The sequence below is a fragment of the Diadema antillarum genome, unplaced genomic scaffold (assembly GCF_040938485.1).
Source record: "Diadema antillarum isolate AM-2024a unplaced genomic scaffold, OU_Dant_1.0 seq00000561_RagTag, whole genome shotgun sequence".
In the NCBI taxonomy this organism is placed as follows: domain Eukaryota; kingdom Metazoa; phylum Echinodermata; class Echinoidea; order Diadematoida; family Diadematidae; genus Diadema; species Diadema antillarum.
In genome coordinates this window covers 617382-636102 of record NW_027271500.1, presented here as the reverse complement: position 1 = coordinate 636102, position 18721 = coordinate 617382, and the positions used below count along the sequence as shown (strand labels likewise).

Sequence of the window (18721 nt, the reverse complement as noted above, 5' to 3'; positions counted from 1 at the left end):
TACAATAAAAACAACAACACAGGAACAGTAGAATGAACCAGTGTATGAAGGATCAATGTGTCATTGATTGCGGAAAATTCCTGATACAGCTGTATAGGACTTGCTCAGATACGTGCACCCCCCTCCCCCGCTCTCTTTCTTTCTCCTTCTCTCGTTGGTTCAGGAAAACAGAGGGCGCTGTAATAAGTAATTACACAGGAAAACTGAAGTGATAAATTTGAAGTACAGTGTAATTTATAGCACTTTCTCATGCTGGTACATATATCATTAATTTGATATTGCTCTGTGTATGTCGCTCATTTGTTCAATGTTGCGGTGTAGTTTCAATGACTACGAGACTTCTCCTGTTTTGCCAACTTAAGATATTATTTCATCTGCCTTGTAAATCAAGGGAAATGGAAAATACCCAGTACAACGTTGCTAAACTCTTTTGCAGTCATTGGACTAGTCCTGAATATGATTATGCCGATGCTGCGATACACAGTTATTGTATAATGGAACACCTTTAGCTTTCATGGCAGTCCGAATAATACGAGTGTACTGGGAGTCGAGTCTCGTGAAAGTATGGCACCACAAGGGGGCGCCATTCCTTAGAACGGGAATAAGCACACGACCATCTAGGTCGCTGGTTCTCGTGCCAGCAAAACACGTTTCTTTCAGCCGGACTTGTCGCCGTTTGAGCTCGGCTAAATCTTCACTAAAAAGAGGACCATACTCCTTTACTCTCCGCCAAAATGTTCTGTTGAAATGTTCGTACAGCTTCGCGTCTGCAGAGTTCCAGGCACGGATTTTCCCGCGCACTTCGTCGCTCATGGAAGCGCGGTAACTTGCCGAACGGACACCCTTGGAAAAATAGCGGATGTCATCAAAACTCAAGTTTAGCAGCTTTTTGAGGAGCAGAAGCGATTGATCGAAGAATTCGCTGATCATAACCAGGTCGAATTCCTGATCGAGCTGTTTGATCTTGGAAGTGATGGCGTCATCGTCCTGCATGTCATCGAGATCGAGACCCAGGTCGAAGAGCTGCTGGTTCATAAGTCGTCTTTCGGTGGTCGACCTGCTGCGGTTCAGCATAGCTCGGAACTTCTTGTTCGGATGTGAAAGGAACAATTGTATGGGGTCTCGTCCTGACGGAAAATACTTGTACATACCGAAGTAATAAAATGAGGATTCAAACTGCGCAGCGGGATCGCGTATGATGGTGACGTACGTAGCATTGGGCATGACGCGATCCAATTCCTTGCGGCTGTATCTTACGTGGTTTGTGAGCAGATCAAAACCGCCGCGGTAGTCAAATGTGGATATGTTTTGCAGTTTTGCGATGCTGAATGGCTGGTGACCGGCTAGAATGTGAGAGCAATTCGGCACTAGGAAGTTAAGTCCGTTGAAGTAGCCGTATCGCTGAAAAATCGAAGCGACCGTGGAAGAGCCTGTCTTGTGCGTCTTGACGAAGACTATCCGATGCTTCCGAAGCCGGTTGAGTTGACGCTGCGGACAGTTTTGGTTAGTTATCAGGCAACTCCGGGAAAGGCTCGAGTTGTCGCGTTGAGCTTCACTTAGAGAGAGGGAGAAAAAATAGATAAATACTGTGCGTAAAGCATACATCAAGGCCTCGCTTGTAAACGCAACCACATAGCAACATTACTATGAAAGTATCACATTTGATTTATGATCTTGTTATACAAGTGCTCCAGCAACGCAAAATATTCGCGTTTTCCATTCATAAAAATTAGGTGTACCAACAAATCCTCTAGCTGAGCATTCTGATCTAAAGATGGACTAAACTTTCTCCAAGCGTCTTGTTCGGAACACTTTATTTCAATTTAATTTAATTAAAAATTGAGTTTATATTTCATAGAACACAAATTAAAAAGGTCTTATATGCAAATGAGATAATGCTACAATGTTCAGTGAAATCAATTAGCAAATATAATATCTTTCTTTAAGACAAAATATGTTTGTCGTAACGATTGATTTTATATTCACCTTTATCTATGAGTTTATGACACGCTCTACGGTTAATTTCACAAGCCTATTCTTAATTTTTTATAAGTTCATGATACACTCAACGAAAAGTGGAAAATGGAGGGACCTACAAAATGTTCGGGTCCCCCGAAAGAAAATCCAAATAAACGGATATACAATAAATTGTACTTAAAAGAGCGAAATATTTAGTCGTTCCTTTCATTGTTGATCACTTGAAAACGAGAGGGGCGTTTGGGTAACGTCATTAAGAGGGGGGGGGGGGGGACGCCTCGACCATTACTCTTCAACTTCCAAGACCAATTTTACGGTTCTCGGAGAAAACTACATCACTTACTTCGAAAATGCGGAAGGGGACTGATTCGCCAATATCTTCGGCGATGTCTTCATTTTCGTCACCATGGCAATGAGAATGACAGATGCAAGAACGATACAGACTTTGCCATGATGCTTTAAGCGTCCCATTGGCGTCACCTGGTTGTCTCACACCCTTAAATAGACTGGACCGGGCCGATACTATAACCACACTGGGGGGAAACTTCATACATAATAAGCCATAGAACTTCGGTAAGACCTACTTTAGGTGCAGTTGGTTAGGATGAATTCTTCGAGGGGGGGGGGGGGAACCCCACTCCACTTAGAGTCCGGAGGTGGTGGACTTTACTCCACTTAGAAGCTGGAAATGTTTCTTTTCATTTTAGAGGGGGAATACTTGCTCTCGCGTATAGATTCAGAAAGTGCAATCAGTTTTGATGCTGGGAGAGACACTGAATCTTTCGTGTACTAGTATTCTGAAGGCTTGTTGTAACCTAGACTCGAGTTTCTGTTAGGATATGTTATAAAAGGGTGTGAGACAAAGAGTTTTTAGGTATACAATATCTCTGGCGTGCGATCGTCTTGGTACGTCGAAGACCGAACATCGCCCTCTTTCGGTGGGCAATAGGAATTTGGACATCCGGTGCGAAGTTCAGCGCTTGAAACAAACGCTTACGGACAGCCGAGGATGTACTCTGGACACTCCTTTTTGAAGGTGACTGTGATCAATAAAGTAAAATTGAAGAAAGAGAAAAGTGAGAGATAAGGTTACAAGGAGGGAGGGGGGAGAGAATAAGAAACTTTCTAAAGTTCAAAGTTGAAAACAGAAATATCGGTCACAATAATCATGCAAAGATTTTTAGGCGATGATGTCATCACATCACAAAATCTCTCCCTTTGGCCTGCACAAAATCTTCACTGTTTTTCTATATTAATCGGTATAGAACATACAATATATTGATAAGTATAAACGTTTCCTTTTGTGCTTGTCCAGAATTTCCCTTTTAAAAGTCTAGAAGCGGGCCTATATGAACATAACTCATAGGAACGTCTTTTTAAAATCATATATTCTCAGACAACACATGACCACGATAATTCCATAGTCAGACGTATGACGGACATGCTTATCAAGCATTTATAGCCTATCTGTGGACTAGGAGGCACATAATGTCAACCTTTATATCAAGTGCCAATACATATTACAACATATATATATATATATATATATATATATATATATATATATATATATAAGTAACAAAGCTGCAACAAAGTTCATGCTGTATTCACCAACGGTTTATTTCTTCACACAAATTTTCGAGCGTCTCGCCGCCCTTTCTCAAGTGCTGATACTGAGAGAAGGAAAAGGTTTTCTCAGTATCAACACTTGAGAAAGGGCGGCGAGACGCTCGAAAATTTGTGTGAAGAAATAAACCGTTGGTGAATACAGCATGAACTTTGTTGCAGCTTTGTTACTTATATATATATATATATATATATATATATATATATATTGGCAGCAAAACTTGCACAGAGACGTGGCTGCATATGATGTTGGGTTGCACCCCTTTAATCTCTGTGCAAGTTTTGCTGCCAATGTATATTAACTGTCCTTGCACCACTGCGCCATTGCTGTCACTATATATATATATATATATATATATATATATATATATATATATATATACGTATATATATATTTCTACCCCAAAGCGACATAACAATGTGTCAAATGTCGCACCGCGCCTAAACGTCAAGGGACGGGAAATGGTTCTTCCATCTGTGAGTATATTCCCAAACTGCTCCTGTCTTTGAAATCGGAGAGAAATATATTTTTGGCAATCTGACAGCCTTGCAAAGATTAGCCTCCGTCAAGGCCGTTTTAATGAAGTACATTTAATTGCAAGAGAACCGAGCAGAGGAGAGCCGTACATTCACGTTCAATGCTTCATCTTCTCGCACTGAATAAATAATGCACTCCATACTTTATGTACATATTCTGGCAAATATGGAACAAAATCAATACGGAGTATTTCAATTCCCTGACAATGGCATATCCGTGGGAGAAATGTTGCAATACATTATAGCTTTTTCCATTTTTTTTTTTAATTTCATCCTCTCTTGTGCTTTTCAGGTGTATTTGTATGATCACACACACACAAAATACGTACCTTTATGTATATGTCTATAAATACTCACAAACACCGTCTTTCCCACAGAAATATACTGTAGAAATGGGGCAAAAGACAAAATGTCAAAGGTCATTAGCTCGTAATCTGGGCATAAATGATATTCATACTTATGTTTCTATGTTTGCGTTTGCGTGTGTATATCGACCAACTGGAACGAGTTTGTCATGACAATTCTTTTAAGTAAAATAACACAAGCTAAAAATACCGTAACGATCCTCTCTTTTTTCTAGGGATTTTTCACTGTTCATGACCTTCAACCAATCCAGCCAGATGGGATTACTCACTGAGTTTTCCTTATTAGTTAACTTTCAATTCAGATCACATCCTTACACATCTTGAAATGCCATCAGCAGAGACTCCAACCTAAAGCACGTTCTGATCTGGAGATTCTCCCGCCTGAGACCCCTAGCAAACGGGAGACTCCAAATTGATGTGTGCGAAGCGCGAAGTTCCTAGGGTTCTAGATGCTCTCTGGTGCTATCTAAGGCTTATTTTTTCAGCATATAATAGCAATAAGTAAGAAATCCTTTCCAACGGGAGACACAGAGCCAGGGCGGGAGAAATTAGATATTAAGCGGGAGACCGGGAGATTCTGCAAAAATGAGTTTTCGGCGGGAGATCTCCCGTCGAAAACGGGAGAGTTGGAGTCTCTGCATCAGAAAGGAAGAATTATCCGAACAACGAGGTAGCCTTTTCCAAGACCCTATAAAAATAAAATACTGCATGTGAATCGCGAGTATATCGCCAGTCGCAAGCAACTCTAAACAAAACAGAGGTCGTACTAATCTCTACAGCGCGTGGTAAAGGGATCATTTTTGGTTTTGGTTGAGACCTAACTTTAAGTTTCTAACATTTTTCTATTTTATTTTTAAGATAATAAGAAACCTCTTATGAAATATGACAGAGCATGTAATTCCAAGAGGGATTCAACGTTTATTTGATAAAAATTGGTATTGAAATGGCTGAGACATCAAAAACAGAGCTAACCGAATAAATGATTGGACCCACCTTTTACTAGGATCGCTGCATTTTACCTTCTTTTTGGATGTCCCAGCCATTCCAAAACCGATTTTCATCATATAAACTTTGAATTCCTCTTAGAATGGTATGCTTTGTATTAGATTTTCGTAAGTGGTTTCTTGGTATCTCACAGAAAGTTAAAAGTCCAATCCTCATCTCCACCAATGCGATCCTATCCCTTTAAGCCTCTCGATTTGGGCTTGACCGAGGAGGCTTGATTGAAGACCCTCTGCTCCCCATCTTGTAATCAGTATACGCTGAGATGGTCTTTAACAAAGGCTAATGGGGGTGGGGTGGTTGCCTATGGAGTTTCAAAAACGAATAGTAAAGCACTGACAGTTCCAGAAATTCTATGCTGGTGACAGAAAAATGGCAAAGCAGCGGACAAATCAAACTTTCCATATCTGAACACGGATCTTCAAGTACTGAAGACACTTTAGTCGAATCACCAAGGGGAATTGCACCGCAGTCGTGACGCAATCAAATAAACATACCGCCCGGTAATCCTTATCTATTCATTTTGACACAAAAATCACTATGTCACGAGAATCGCCGATAAAAAAACAACAACACATAATTATATATACAGGCCATCTACATAGGTGTAAAATATTTCTACCACATGATAAATTGTTAAGTGATATATCGAGGATCTTACAGCACAGCAAACAAATTGTTCAATACGTGCATCTTCCTCCTAGTATTCATTCGTGCATCAGTGTTCAACACTGCTCAATTCTGTCATTGTTTATAAAATCTTCCCACTGACGTTGCACTGTTGTACTTTGTACTGAAATACCAACAGGTATACAATTGATGCAAGTTGACCGTCGGTCCTAAATCCACATGTGTCACTCCTTCGTCCGAATAAACAAAAAAGCTTCCGGTTGCTATAACCTATTGAGGATAAGTTTCAAAGACACTGGCAGTGTAGGCCTACCTGGCGAGTTGAGAATGGTGCCAGTAAAAAACAGCGGACAAGTTCAACAAAATATCACGTTATCATATACTAGAGTTAACGAAATTTGAAAAATCAGAGTCCAATAAACTTAAACGCATTGTGCGAATATATTTCCAGTCAAAATTAGCAGAAAATCGACACATAATGATTACTCAGAGAAATCTTTATGAGATGCAATAGGATAAAGTTGTGCAAATTGAATATCTTTTAGTCAGCAGCTATAGGGGAAACAAAATCTCCTAAAACGGCGTAACAGTCTCATTAAGGTGACGCGGACAGCAAGCATGATAATAGTTCCATACTTCGTTCGTTCGTTCGTTCGTTCGTTCGTTCGTTCGTTCGTTCGTTCGTTCGTTCGTTCGTTCGTTCGTTCGTTCGTTCGTTCGTTCGTTCGTTCGTTTGTTCGCATTCATTCTGGTTTTCAAATCAAATCAAAATAGGTTACATGCCATGGGTATGACAAATTGAAACAAAACATAACAAAATGACAATAGTGTGGGTGCTATGCCAGTCAAAAGCATTTAGACACTAATAATATTGACCCCTCCAATATCAAATGAACGTTGTAAACATACTTAGTATATATATTGACTTACTGCTGATTTTTCTGCAACGGCTCCTGCACAACTTGGTTATGACGTGAACAATCCAGTTGTAAATTGACTAAAATGGGGGAGACGTCTAAAAACTTCCCACGGAAACCAAAACCTTGAGGATGGTACGTGTTTTCACAGATGTCATTAATTCGTTTCTATAGGAGGGTCGACAAATAATAGTCATTGTCCTTGAACTTCTTGAGAATCTGCAAAAGGGAAGAAAGGATCTCCCTACCATCTCCTAAGTTCAGATGACGCCCTCTACGATGACCTCTTGTCATTTACCGTCACAGGATGTTCTACGCGCGGCTTATTAGCGAAGTTCAGTTTAAAGGGAAGGTAAACCCAAAGAGCAATGTGGATTGAGTGAAAGCAGCAACATTAGTAGAACACATCAGTGAAAGTTTGAGGAAAATCGGACGAACGATGCAAAAGTTATGAATTTTTAAAGTTTTGGTGTTGGAACCGCTGGATGAGGAGACTACTAGAGGATATGACGTATGAGTAGACAACAATACAAAGAAAATATAAAGGAAATTCGACAAAAATTCACTTTTCTAGAATTATGAAAGAGCAATGGACCAACCTCTTTCAGAAAGCAGGGGGAATAATTGCTACCCTTAACATATGTCAATATCAAGTTGATGGAATTTGTAATTTTCATGAAAAATTGATTTTTGTAGAATTTTCTTATCAACAAATCAACAAAATACTTACATAGTCATTCACACAGCTATTATTCGTAACGTTTGGATCTTACATACATTTTCTTTTTTTTTCAAGAACGAATATCATATATGAAAGAAAGCAATAGGAAATGATAAAAATGAAATGCAGGGGACCATCATCATAAGCTAAGCTTGACGAGGAAGATGGCCCCAGACTACAACCGTCTACAGTTATGGTCTTTATGGTTTTAGTCGGAAAAATATTGATATCTCCTTATATTTCAGGCTTTCAGGCAAATTTTTATATGATAGGGTGTTTTGTGATATAATTGACCTCCACATATGCATCAAGGTTAATGTGATATCTCGATTTTTTTTTAAATCATTGCTCCTAAAGGTAAATCAGTACCTTTAAAGGACAAGTCCACCTTCATAGACATGTGGATTGAGTGAATGCAGCAATATTAGTAGAACACATCTTTGACAGTTTGAGGAATATCGGAAAATCCGTTCAAAAGTTATGAATTTTTGAAGTTTCTGCTCAATCACTGCTGGATGAGAAGACTACAACCACTTGTGATGTCACATGTGTACAACGATATAGAGAAAATATAAAGAAAATTCAACATATTCTCACTTTTCTCGCCTAATGAGTGGTCACTTGACTTCTCTCTTTCAGAAGGCAGGGTTAATAATAATACCCTTAACATACGTCAGTGACAAGTCGAGGAAATGTACGCTTTTTTCAAAAAGTAAAATTTTGTGAAATTCTCTTTATATTTTCCTTTTATCGTTGCACCCATGTGACATCATACACTGTAGTAGTCTTCTCATCCAGCAGTGACTGCGCAGACACTTTAAAAAAATCATAACTTTTGAACGGATTGTCAGATTTTCCCCAAACGTTCACTGACGTGTTCTGCTAATATTAAAGAGTGTGTGCAGTTCTGGTCGAGGTGAGGATTTAGCTTTTAACGTTTTGCGAGATATTCAGAAACCACTCTATGAGATGTCAGAGAGCATGCAATTCTAAGGGGTATCAAAAGTTTATTTGATGAAAATCAGTTTTGAAATGGCCGAGATATCCAAAAACAAGGTGAAACAAAGAGATCCTAATAAAAGGCGTGACCTGTCGCCTTTTATTATTATCACTCTTTTTGGATATCTCAGCCATTTGAAAACCAATTTTCATTAAATAAACGTTGAATCCTTCTTAGAATAACATGCTCTTTCATAATATTTCATAAGAGGTTTCTCATTATCTCACTTAGGAATGTTCAAAACATGAATCCCCACCTCAACCAGTACTGTACCGTCCCTTTAATGCATTCATTCAATCCACATGTATAATTATGTGTGTGAAGGTGAACTTGTCCTTTAACATATAGATTTTTGACTTGATCACCCTTTCAATTCAATTCAATTCAATTCAATTTATTTTCATGTTTCTCAATGAAGGAATGTACATCAAGTATAATAAAATGAAGTGAATCACAATATCCGGCTTGGATGCACAGTAAAATAATGTAAGAATATAAAACATGGCGGTCAATCTTTGTAAGTTTGGCTCTATGATGTATAAATCGTATAGTTCGCCATCACAGCAAGAAAACCAAAGCATTATGAACGTTATTATGATCAATAATATGCACACAATGGAAATTTATAAGTGGCAGTGGAGACTTAAATTGATCCAGATGGTGGCGGCGGGATGCTCTAGATAGGGACTCTACAACCTATACGGTTTCAGTTCTTTATTCCGAAGGTTTGTCAATCCAAAGTATGTCCGAATATTCGTTAATCCGAAAAATGAAATAAGACTAGTTATTACAAAGAATGATAATAAAGAAGTTCGTTATTCCGAAGGTTCGTTAAAGCGAAAAGGAAATAGGCCTAAGGTTTGTAATTCCGAATGTTCGTTAGCACGCACATTCTCGTCGTTGGATTAACGAACTGTCGGAATAACTAACATCCCCGCGAACGTCATCCTAAACTCAACGATATTGACAAAACACAATGTTAGGGAAAAACGAAACAAAAACAAAATATATGTCTTCCCTCCAGGACAGCAGAATACTTATTAAAGCTTGACTAAGCTTTGTAAAATTACATGGAGGATAAACGTAGCCTATATACAGGCTTTACTAATTAGCGGACTCGTTGAGGAAAATAATGACACTTTTTATGTAAAAACTAAAGAAGAGTTCCATAATCTGTCGAGGCTGCGGGTTGCGCTTGGAGCTGCGAAGCAATACATTGAAATTCTTCTCAAACCTTCTCTTAATTTTACGAGAAGACTCCACTACTCCTTCGCCCCCTTAATCCCCTTGCATAAACCTCCTACCAAAAATATAGATTGTAATTACTTAGTCCCACGCACAGTTCAATTCACTTCAAGCCACATGTTACAAACCATATAGGCCTATACTTAATACTTAATAAAATATGACCACTACAAACGTATATGCGTGAAGTTTTAATACGTACCAAAGAAGATGAGATGGGTCCATGGCATGTGAAAAGAAATTAATGGTAATATAAAAGCAACATGAGCGTTCTTCAGCCTGCAGTACAGTCGAGTTTGCCAATCAGCTCGACATTTGTAAGCTAAACACTTGCCATGCTATCGCACCTTTTGGGTTCGAGATTGAGTTTGAGTTTTGGATTTAATTCACCTTTGACCTCCAAGTTCAGAGCAATTCTCATCAAAGTGGCTCAATCGGTTAGTGCGCTGCATGCCTCTATGATGAAAGCATTACAAATATCTATCTGCGTGTTTCATTGCATGGCGTGAAATAAATGCCATCTGGTTACGATCGAGTTGGCGCGGACGGATCGCAAACCCAGCAACAGCAACCGACTGTCGTCTGCCAAATTCCATCACAGTTTATATATATTATCTCCAAATGCGGTATAATTTTGACCTGACTCCATGCTAGGAAATATCCTCGCGGTCGGAACTTGACAGGATAAAATCTAGGAGAAAAAAAAATATAGGCAACCAAGAAAGAGTACACGTACAATAAGCGACTTTTCCTTTTTTGTTGTTGTTGTTGTTGTTGTTGACAGCCGACATAAAGGAAGTAAAACTCTACCACCGGCAGCTTACAGCAGCAAGATAAAATGCTAAGAGATCGAGTTGCTCTAAACTATTAACATGAACAAACTACTTCGCATGACGAGTTTATATACAATATATACCATCAGGGAGGCTAGACGAAGACATCTCTGGTACCATATGTGTGTGGTCTCTCGATCCTTTCAATCCCCTGCATGTTGCTTTATACGTACCGAGGGACGTGAATAGACAGTACCTAAACACAGGGAGGTGAGACGATTTCGTCTCACCTCCCTGCATAACAAATAACCAAAACTAAAAACAGTCATAACATGGTTTGTATACCAGGTCTTTGTACCATATAGTTGCAAAATGCAAAGGATAGACGGAATTAACACCAACATCCGATCTTGTGCAATAACACTGGCGATGTAAATATATCGAACTTTTTAACAAAATCTCATTCAAAGCGGTCTATAATATGTTTCCACTTACCATTCGAGAAACGGAAAGCAAAAGTTAATGTCATTTCTATTGCTGCTAATATGCAGCGTCGTTGTTCCTTGCGACAGCCTCATTATTCTACCCCTGCCTGCCGAGCATTCACAACGCACTCTGTTGTTATACAACCTGAGTTTTACTCGCATGAAATTCATTCAAAACGTTAGGCCAACCATTATGTGTCATTATCTATTAGCCCATGTTGGTTCTGATCCTCTAACACAAATGCACTCACACACACATACCAAAACGTTTCCGCGATGTCCCCTCAAATCTTCGACGAAGAAAACATGCTTCTCCAACTCCGATATGAAACTATAATGGAACTGGTAAAGTAAGACTAAAAGCACATGCAGTTACATACCTTGAGTCCTTTGCTTGGTCAGTTCTGTTATTCAATTCACTAATATTACTGTATAATGATGGATGGCGTTAGCAGTTGGTGCGCCCTCTATAGCTCCCTTGCTGGAAGAGATACACACAGTCGAATGTGTGTGGTCAGACAATAGTGACATGTATACAGTAGTTGCTTTGGTAGAAAACAAAAATCAGTTGAGTGTGAAGAGTGGACCACCTGTCCGCCTAAAAAGTAGCAGAGAATCGTGCGGAATAGTTTACGATGATGGCGCACAGTCAGATTCAGTGCTGGTTTCATAAGATGATTTTCCCCCAGTAATATTGGCTCGGCACGTACTACATGCGTCAAGCGGCGCGGTGGGAATCTATTTTACTTGGCAGGAGTCCCGTACTGACACATCCTATTGATATCGATAACAACTCTGAAAAAAAATAAAAAAATAAAAAGATAAAATGAATATTCAGTAAGCCTACATCGATGTTGCCTGCATGAAAGCTGGACAGTACGTCATAAATCCGGCATGCGGTTAGGCCTACTGGGCGACATAAAAATTCAGTTTTAGTCTATCATATATTATAAAATGGGTTCAAGAATGTAGCCAATTGGAAGCGCTGAAATGAGTCACGTGTGCGTGCATTAATTTTTACTATCATGCACGGCCTTGCAAAAAAGCGTAAAGTCACTGACGTCACAATGTTTACACTAGCAGTGCGCACTTAATCAGTTGTTACAAGTGCGTCGCGCGCTACCATACGCGCTGTCAATCCTGTAAACAACTTCTCGTTCGGGCTGCCAGCCGGCCTTTCTTGTGCACAACAATCATGTGGCGTACGTATACGCTTATACGTACAGTACTTACATGTGCGGGATTTCCGAGTGCGACGTGCGTAAATGTTTGGGACGAATCCTCGGACGTCTTGACCCACAAAGGTACGTGAAAAACGCTGACAAATGCTGTTAGTTTTCGAATTTTCGACCCATTTTATAAAACAAATGATGCACAGGATTATTTCGTGGCGTGTGGAGGCGTAGCTCACTCTCGGGTAATTACAATGTAGTCCAACATGCACTCGGCTTCGCCTCGTGCATGTTTCACAATTGTAAATACCCTCGAGTGCACTATACGCCTACACTAACGCACTCTATCCTGTGCATCCTTGTATAATAACAGTAGTACAATAAACTCATTGTACTAGTACACACCCGTATACACTACACTAACGAAGGCCCGAGGCGAGTTGAAAATTTTGTGAATAAAAACCTTCTTTTTGGAACTACAGATGACGTATTAGAGACTCCTTCTTATAATAATAACATTCGAAGTCCAACACGTGGGAAATTCCAAGATGAATTTTATATATATATATATATATATATATATATATATATATTCATCTTCTTATAATAATAACATTCGAAGTCCAACACGTGGAAAATTCCAAGATGAACATTATATATATATATATATATATATATATATATATATATATATATATCACACCCAGAGGCCGTTATCAAAGTCAAGCGAAACGGTGTTATTGTCTCCCCCACGATGAGATACGCACCTAACGTAATCATATCTATTTCTTTTGAGTACTCTTGTTTCTGTTTTGATGTGAACATTGTTGATTCTGTCATGAAGATTTCATTTGTGCATAAATGGAGAAATAAAACAAACTGAAGATGAAAATGAAACTGACACCAATTTCCAGGAAAATTCTTTCTTTTTAAAGGTATGCATGAGATCAGAAAGTGCAGAGTGTAATCACGCGAGATGGAATTTAGCCAGTCATGTCTTTGTATAATGTTTGATACTGTTTATGTCACATGTTTTTACATTAATGTCACACGTTTTTATACCAATGCCACATGTTTTTATACCAATGTCACATGTATTATACTGATGTATTATATTAATGTCTCATGGTTTTGGTCACATGTCACATTTTTGTTACACTCTTGCAAGTTTGCACTTTCCAGCTTATCATTTGCTATTACTACATCAGTAAATTTTACGTACGAACTCATTTTACAATGGCTTCTGGGAATCTATATGCCCTATGACTGCTCAGTCAATTCTTGGTAGATGCACTGATTTACTTGTATGTGGAGCATGGAACCATTAACCTAACCAAACCAAAACCAAACCTGTTAATGTGTTGTTTCACTCCCAGTCCTGAATTTATCTTCTATAGCTTGGGCTATATCTGTACAATGTTAGATTGTTCATCGCCCGTTTATTTGGATTCTCTTTGAGGGCCCACATATCACATCATGCACCACCTTCAAGTGGGTCCATTAATTTTTTGCTCAACATTTTATTTCAAACTTACCTTTTACTGTTATGGCAAGCATAATATCTAATGTTTGAAAAGGATAACAATTGCCATTGATGCCAGTGTATCGTTATCTCATTCACATGCTTAAACTGTTAATTAGTGTTCTGTAGAAAAATGAAATAAATTTTGAATTGAAATGAATTGAATTGAATTTAATCGAATTGAGTTGAGTTGAATTGAGTTGAGTTGAATTGAATTAAATTGAACTGAACTGAATTGAATTGGAATTCAATGAATTGTCACCAAAGAGAAGCAAATCCCTGTAAAGTATGATGCAAGGCACGCTTGGCTTAGCTCGCTTAACTCGGCTTCAACACCGTTTGAGTGGCGATAACTATATAGTGTGGCAATATTACCCACATAAGAAAAACGAGACAAAACATATCAAAACAACAACATCAATTCACAGTATCATTAAGATGGGATGTGACATCGGTATGCAAGCAGTGATTTAATGAGCCCCCGGATTTCGAACGCTTTGAACTCTCTCGCTCAACCATCCCCTTGGTAACTGCTCCTTAGAGAGCGGATATGAATGCGACATCCAGCATAGATTAGCCTGCCATCAAGAATATGACATAAACTTAGGTTAATAAAATGTATAAATATATATCAAGGGAAGACTTGATGGCAACATCTTAAATTCGATAAGAAACAAAAATGGAAAAGGATAAATGGAACAGCTGAACGTATACACGTGAAAATAATCAAAGTCCAGGACACATTCACCCTAGATGAAAACACGTGCAAATGACGTGGTTCATAATGTATATCCTTTATTGATAGAATCCAGTTTCATGAGCGCCCTTGAAACATGGAGATATAATAGCTCCATCTCCATGCTTGAACCTTCCTCTGGAGGAGATAAATGAGACTGAAGTTTTTAGATAATTATCGAATCGGAAGGGATTTTTATGTGAGGTATAACATGTAAAAAGAAACGTCTCTGGACGAGTCTATACACCAAGCAAAACTTCGCGTTCAAAAAAGTGTCTAATGGTGTATTACTTAACCACACTTTACTTTCGAAAGGTAGAATTTCAGTCCCTGTGGCGCGCCAGTCTTGATTCTGGACAGTTTTCATTATCATAACTATTATTCTCGTTCTTTTTATACATCGTAAAATATCTGGAGTGATGAAAATTTGGGGGATACGATCCATGTGCACTTCAACATTGTTTACATTATGCAGTGTGTATAATTATGTATTCAGTGTTATTATTTTGTACTAGCACCAGAAAGATGAAAAGGGGAGATCCTTTACACGTGTAAGGACTACTTTATGCTGACACTAGTATTGTTTGTAGGCCTCTTAAGTACCGCTGTAATGAACGTATAACTTCGGAGAATTATAGGTCATCGAACTATATAACGGGGTATATAATGGCACTTTGCCTCCTGTACATTGATTCTTCCATAGTACAAGAAGGCCTGGTAACCGCATTACTTTGACATTTTAGTTTGATCACTGATGGAATTGCCGTTTCTACTCCCACAAAAAGGAGGAAACACTCTAATTCCAAAGAAAGTTACTGATACAAGATTATTGTTCAGCATCGCTATAGACTAGAATGAACTCTAAAACATTTGCTCCCAATAGACCTATTAGTATCCACACTTATTCACTATTACTATACTTTAAATGATTCGAGGCAGGCTAAATTGCATGCATCATAAATCATGTACAGAAGAAAACAAAACTTTGGCATTCTACTCTAATATACTCCATTTCATTCTATTGTTTCACTTCATTTACAGTACATGTATATCTACTTTATCTAATTTTGACATCTGTCGTTTGACCTTTAAGATGTTGTGTTACAGTGTTATATTCAATTCTATTCGAGACTACACTTTACTCTAGTATACAAATGCTATGGGCATATTCTTTCACATATTTCATAAGCATTTTATTAGTATCTCGCTACCGGCCTTCTCTAACAGTAACCTGTCCTAAAATGGGTTGATTACTAACTTCTTTAACTCACTTTCCATTTGCGTTAGACCCCCACCTTGGTCCTTTGTCTTCATAGATCTTGGTTTAGGATTACATTCGGCCCCCAGTTGCAGTTCTTTCCAGCGGCGTATCTAGGGGGGGGGGGGGGGGCAAGGGGGGCACGTGCCCCGGGCGCCACTCCTTGGGGGCGCAAAAAACGAAAAAAAAGCGAAGAAAAGAAGAAAAAAAAAACGAAGAAGAAGAAGAAGAAAAGAAAGAAGAAGAAGAAGAAGAAAAAAAAAAAAAACTCGCCCGGAAGGGGGGGGGGGGGAGGGAGAATAGTGGGGGGGGGGGCAGAAAACCAAATCAAACAAGATAAAAACAAAACATGATGATGACGCGGACAAAATGACAATGTTTATTGTGTTCACACAAGAATTCCATGTTCCGTAAGCTGAAATACAAAAATTTTCGGCGCGCTCGCTGCCCTCGCTCGCCAAATATATGTAAAAAAGAAGGTAAGAACAAAACTTGATGATGACGCGGACAAAATGACAATGTCTATTGTGTTCACACATGTCATTTAATATTTAGCAGGCAAAATGTTTCACTGAGCAGCGGCTGCAATTTCTTTTGTTCTGAAGCGATCGCCAATTGGATCAAAAGGCGCCAACGGTTTCGAACATACGGGGGGGGGGGGGGGCGCAAAAAACTCCCAAATCAAACAAGATAAGAACAAAACGCAATGATGACGCGGAAATATACAAATTTCGGCTTCAGTTTGTTGGTATAAATCGTTATCTATAAGGTCGTCACTATATCTTGATTAGAATTGTAAGATTTAATAAGCAAAAAATGACAAAAAATTCCATGTTTTGTAAGCTGAAATACAAAAATTTTCGGCTCGCTCGCTGCGCTTGCTCGCCAAAATTTATATATATATATATATATATATATATATATATATATATATATATATATACACATACGTAAAAGAGAGATAAGAACAAAAGGTGATGATGACGCAGAAATATACAAATTTCGGCTCACTCGCGCGCACTAATTTAGAGTATTTTTTTCAAGTCCTCAGTTTGTTGGTATAAATCGCTATCTTTAAGGCCGTCACTATATCTTGATTAGAATTGTAAGATTTAATAAGCAAAAAATGACAAGAATTCCATGTTTTGTAAGCTGAACTACAAAAATTTTCGGCTCGCTCGCTACGCTCGCTCGCCGAAATTTATATCTATATACAATTGTATATATATAAAGAGAGATAAGAACAAAACGTGATGATGACGCAGAAATATACGAATTTCGGCTCACTCGCGCGCACTAATTTAGAGTATTTTTTTCAAGTCCTCAGTTTGTTGGTATAAATCGTTATCTATAAGGCCGTCACTATATCTTGATTAGAATTGTAAGATTTGATAAGCAAAAAATGGCAAGAATTCCATGTTTTGTAAGCTGAAATACAAAAATTTTCGGTTCGCTCGCTGCGCTCGCTCGCCAAAATTTATCAAAATTCGCTACATTTAAATCACCCTCAAAAGACCCCTTTTAAGTGCTTGAAAAAAGCATATCATGTAGACTTTGTTTAAAGTCCCTACCGGGATGGGGTTGGGGTTGAACACTTTTTCAGAAATTAGGGGCGCAATTTTCGCGCTTGCCCCGGGCGCCGTTTCCCCTAGATACGCCACTAGTTCTTTCCGAAGGTTCAGTATATACCGAAGTTTTGTTATTCCGAAGGCTCGCAGTTCCGAGGTTCGCTAATCCGAAAACGAAATGAGATTCGTTGGTGCGCACTTTTTTTTTTTCATTTTTGGATTAACGAACCTTACTTCGAATTCACGAACCTTCGGAATAACGCCACAAAATGTTGGGATTAACGAACCCCAATGGCCATTTCAGTTTCGGATTAACAAATCTCTATGCTTATACAGTATAGGTACAATGTATTCGGAGTTTGTGTGTTTCGGAAAAACGAATCTCACTTCACTTTCGGATTAACGAACCTTCGGAATAACGAACATTTTATGATCAGCCGTAAACGTAGACATCGCGTAAGATAAAGTGAACGCTGCCAATTCTCGAATCGCGCCCTCTCTTGCTTTGTAGCAACACAATCTGAAAGATGATTTTTTTTTTCCACACGGAATTATTTTCGAGTTCTGTTTTTTTTTTTCCTCATGTCCAATCATAATTTTTCTACATGATCATGAATCTCTTGCGTGGCGTTCATTTAATCGCTTCCTCGTGGTAACTCAGTGAATTCGACATTTTCAAATTCAATAACTTTCTTTTATTTCATGACCGATTTAATTGATAAAACTCTTCAACATCAAGTGATGTGGATTGACGCTGTAAATGACAACTGCATTAGAAGATGACTTGTTCATGCAAATACCATTATGCCAGTTTTATGACACCTACATAAAGTATGCAAGGAATGATTAGAAGACTCCTGATCATGCTAAATGTATATTCATTAAAATCAATATAAACAAATTAACGATGTGTTTATATAATGTGCAGGGCACCGCATTATTCTTGTTGCAGTATGCCACAATAGAATTACAATTTGAATGCAATAGACATGAATAGATACAAGGTACATGTGAAGAGTTTGTTCGCAAAAATCGATAAGTCCATATTTGCCAAATGGAGATATTTGCGATTAAAGGTCAAGAAAAATAAGGAGAATAATAAGAACATTTTTGCTTCTTTTGACCATAACTTCAAAAATGTACCTTTATATGTAGTAACCAATATATCATTTAAAAGGTATTATTTG

At 38.4% G+C, this 18721-nt stretch overlaps 1 protein-coding gene across 1 annotated transcript; it reads right to left on the bottom strand.

The window, feature by feature from the left end:
* Nucleotides 1-444: 444 nt before the first annotated feature.
* LOC139734985 (galactosylceramide sulfotransferase-like) lies at nt 445-2448 on the bottom strand. Its single transcript, XM_071645761.1, has 2 exons — nt 2321-2448; nt 445-1555 (listed from the first exon to the last, which is right to left on the bottom strand). The coding sequence occupies exons 1-2, from the start codon at nt 2446-2448 to the stop codon at nt 445-447; spliced, it is 1239 nt and encodes a 412-aa protein (XP_071501862.1).
* Nucleotides 2449-18721: the final 16273 nt, after the last annotated feature.

Bases quoted from the DNA above. Each gene is read 5' to 3' on its own strand.
- LOC139734985 (XM_071645761.1), bottom strand. From the start codon at position 2,448: ATGGGACGCTTAAAGCATCATGGCAAAGTCTGTATCGTTCTTGCATCT. The intron at 1,556-2,320 runs GTAAGTGATGTA...CCTCTCTCTAAG, and splicing joins TCCCCTTCCGCATTTTCGAA to TGAAGCTCAACGCGACAACT.